Genomic DNA, 2,914 nt, shown 5'->3' on the forward strand with positions numbered 1-2,914 from the left:
CATTCCGGTGTCCCCCCATTCCGGTGTCCCCCCATTCCGGTGTCCCCCCATTCCGGTGTCCTCCCATTCCGGTGTCCCCCCATTCCGGTGTCCTCCCATTCCGGTGTCCACGCGCTCACAAGGTCTCAATAAGATCTGTTTTTGTTATGGTCCCTTCTCTCTCTTTTTCAATGGCTTCGAGCTTGGCTTCGAGGACTTTGATCCTTTGGTTCTTCTCGCCCACAACATCTTCATATCCCCGGGTCTCACCTGCGGCGGACTGGAGGGCTTCGATCTGCAAGCGAGTGTTCTCCAGTTGCTCTTTGAGCATTTTTACTTCTCCCGTATCGTTCCCTATACCTTCCTCCAACCTGCACATGAAACACGTTGACCAAGAGCCATAGGAAAGGGCGATAGGAGCTGACATACTCTCTTAGCCGGGCTTCCTTAGCGCGGTATTGGCGCTGCAGCTCGTCGTTTTCTGTTTGCACCTCCACCAGCATAGCTTCACATTGGTCCAGATTTTTCCTCAAGCCTCTAACCAAGAAAGACAACCATAATACAACGACGGGTGGGTATACGACGGGTGGGAATACGACAGGTGGATATACGACAGGTGGGTATACGACAGGTGGGTATACGACAGGTGGGTATACGACAGGTGGGTATACGACAGGTGGGTATACGACAGGTGGGTATCCGACAGGTGGGCATACCACAGGTGGGTATACGACGGGTGGGTATACGACAGGTGGGTATACGACAGGTGGGCATACGACAGGTGGGTAGGGCAACGCACGCAATCACTTCATCACTCGTGATATTCTTCTGTTTGAGATCTTCATTTTGCTTCGTCAGTTCTTTGAGATGTTCCTGCAGCTCGTTGACGAGGAGGTTACGGCCGTCGTCGTCGTCGAAGTCTTCTTCAAATTGGTCACCGTACATAAATTTGGAATGTTTCCCAGCGGCTTTCCGCCCGCGTCTGGCATGGCCCCGGCAGTGATCTGGTCGAACACGCAAGGATTGAGCGAGGGTCACAGGATCTTCGTCGCCCCCGACGGCGGCGTCTACTATCCCAGCCACCCTGTACCGCACAGCTACATCCGCTTCAACCGCCCGCCCGGTCGAGAATACTCCGCTGGTCCCTTCCCCAGCCAGGGTCCCTTCCCCAGCCAGGGTCCCTTCCCTAACCAGGGTTCCTTCCCTGGCCCCGCCTGTGGTATGTGCTTCTCCGGTCACTTCCCCGGACCATCCTCAGGCCACTTCCCCGCGCCCGGCCAGAACGACGGTAACGCGTACCTAGTCGTGTACCCGCAGCAGCCGAGCCGCCATGGCTGCCGTCGCAGATCCGAGACCCGCCCCTTCGCGCCTCAGGGCTACTGGGTCTCCGCGCCCGATTACAGCCAGGATGGAAGTCGCGGTTACAGCCGCGCCTATAGTGCCGACCCCAACTGGCGGTCGGCCAGCCATCATCCGTTCGGGCAGACCGCAACACCACACCCGTGTCGCTGCGGGGCTTATTGCCGAGCACCCGCCCCTGACACCGTCCCCTCGGACCAGCCCGTCCCCTCGGACCAGCCCGTCCCCTCGGACAAGCCCGTCCCCTCGGGCAAGACCGTCGTCCCACCCAGCACGTTGCCCACCGCCGTTACGGACGAGGGCACAATGGACTGTGTAGACGACCTTCCTGCCACCCGACTTCCCGCCGAACGACTTCCCGCCCCCCCGCCTCCAACCAAACCGGCGACGACCAAAACGGTGACCAAGACGGGGGCGACGACTCAACAGAAGACGGTCCTTACTGGCGGGGCTGCGGTCGAGACGATAGCGCGCTCCGTTTCAGTTGATAGCGCCGTGTTGCGTGTGGCCAATAAGACCGCACCAGGCAAGGAGGCACTGGCGCCACTGGTCGTTGCAGATTGCCTCCCGGAAAGGCGGAAGCTGCTCGAGGTCCAGAGTGCACGTAGCCGGAAGATGTCACTGGTTGTTGACTGCACGCCCCGCAGCACTGGCTCACGGAGCACCCCCGCCGTTCAGGACGACCTGGCCGAACGCGCCGTCTCACCCACCCTCTCCTGCCTACCCTCCTTCACTGGCGACGACCAGGCTCCATTACGTCCAGACAACACTAGGTTGGACACCAGGTCGGCCATGCGACCGCAGGCGTGTGTGGGGGAGGCGTGTGAGGAGACTCTGAGCGACAGTGGCACGGATAGCGATGTCTGCGATGGTGATCCTGTTGAGCCGAACCACGAAGAGCCGAACCACGAAGAGCCGAACCACAAGAGCCGAACCACAAAGAGCCGAACCACGAAGAGCCGAACCACAAAGAGCCGGTCCGATTCGGGAGTAGGATGGTGCCTCGTTTGGAGGTTCCGCGTTCGGGCGTTCCGCCTTTAGATATGTCAAAGGTCATGCCCCGGCAAACCTCTTCCGCGGACTGCACTAGCCGAGCCGTTCACGTGTGTCGAGATGCGTGTCCGGACGAGATTGAGTCGGTGCTGGCTACTGCGCGCAAGTCCGTGGCGCAGACGGTGCGTCAGTTGGAGAAGGTGGAGGCCGGCGACCCCATAGCCGACGGCCAGACCGTCTTTGAAACCTGGAGCAGACCGGCTATTTTAACTGAGCGCGTTGTCTTCCGTCCGGATTGCGCCCGGTTACCTGAGCATGCTATAGCACTCCGCGTTGTAACAGCAATATTGGATGCGAGCCGGAGCGCAGTAGACCCACAGCATCACGAGGAAGCCCATGAGGAATCGGCTAACGGTCCGTCCGGTAGTGGACCGTCCTGTGGTGCACCGCTCTCTACGGAACCACAGGCCCCAACGGCGGAACCACAGGCCCCAACGGCGGAACTACAGGCCCCAACGGCGGAACCACAGGCCCCAACGGCGGAACCACAGGCCCCAACGGCGGAACCACAGGCCCAGACGAC

General features: G+C 60.4%; 2 protein-coding genes across 2 annotated transcripts; one reads left to right on the top strand and one right to left on the bottom strand.

Annotated features, from left to right (window-relative positions):
* Window positions 1-115: 115 nt before the first annotated feature.
* Window positions 116-924, bottom strand: GNI_148970 (hypothetical protein; the record flags this gene model as incomplete). The annotated part of the gene is made up of 3 exons (XM_011134411.1): window positions 116-350; window positions 409-443; window positions 535-924. 3 exons carry the CDS (start codon window positions 922-924, stop codon window positions 116-118), a joined length of 660 nt encoding a protein of 219 aa, XP_011132713.1.
* A 9-nt stretch (window positions 925-933) lies between these two features.
* On the top strand, window positions 934-2,379 carry GNI_148980 (hypothetical protein; the record flags this gene model as incomplete). Its single annotated transcript, XM_011134412.1, has 1 exon — window positions 934-2,379. The coding sequence occupies one exon, from the start codon at window positions 934-936 to the stop codon at window positions 2,377-2,379; it is 1,446 nt and encodes a 481-aa protein (XP_011132714.1).
* Window positions 2,380-2,914: the final 535 nt, after the last annotated feature.

The sequence above is a fragment of the Gregarina niphandrodes genome (genome assembly GCF_000223845.1).
Source record: "Gregarina niphandrodes unplaced genomic scaffold scaffold00041, whole genome shotgun sequence".
NCBI classification, from domain to species: Eukaryota; Apicomplexa; class Conoidasida; order Eugregarinorida; family Gregarinidae; genus Gregarina; species Gregarina niphandrodes.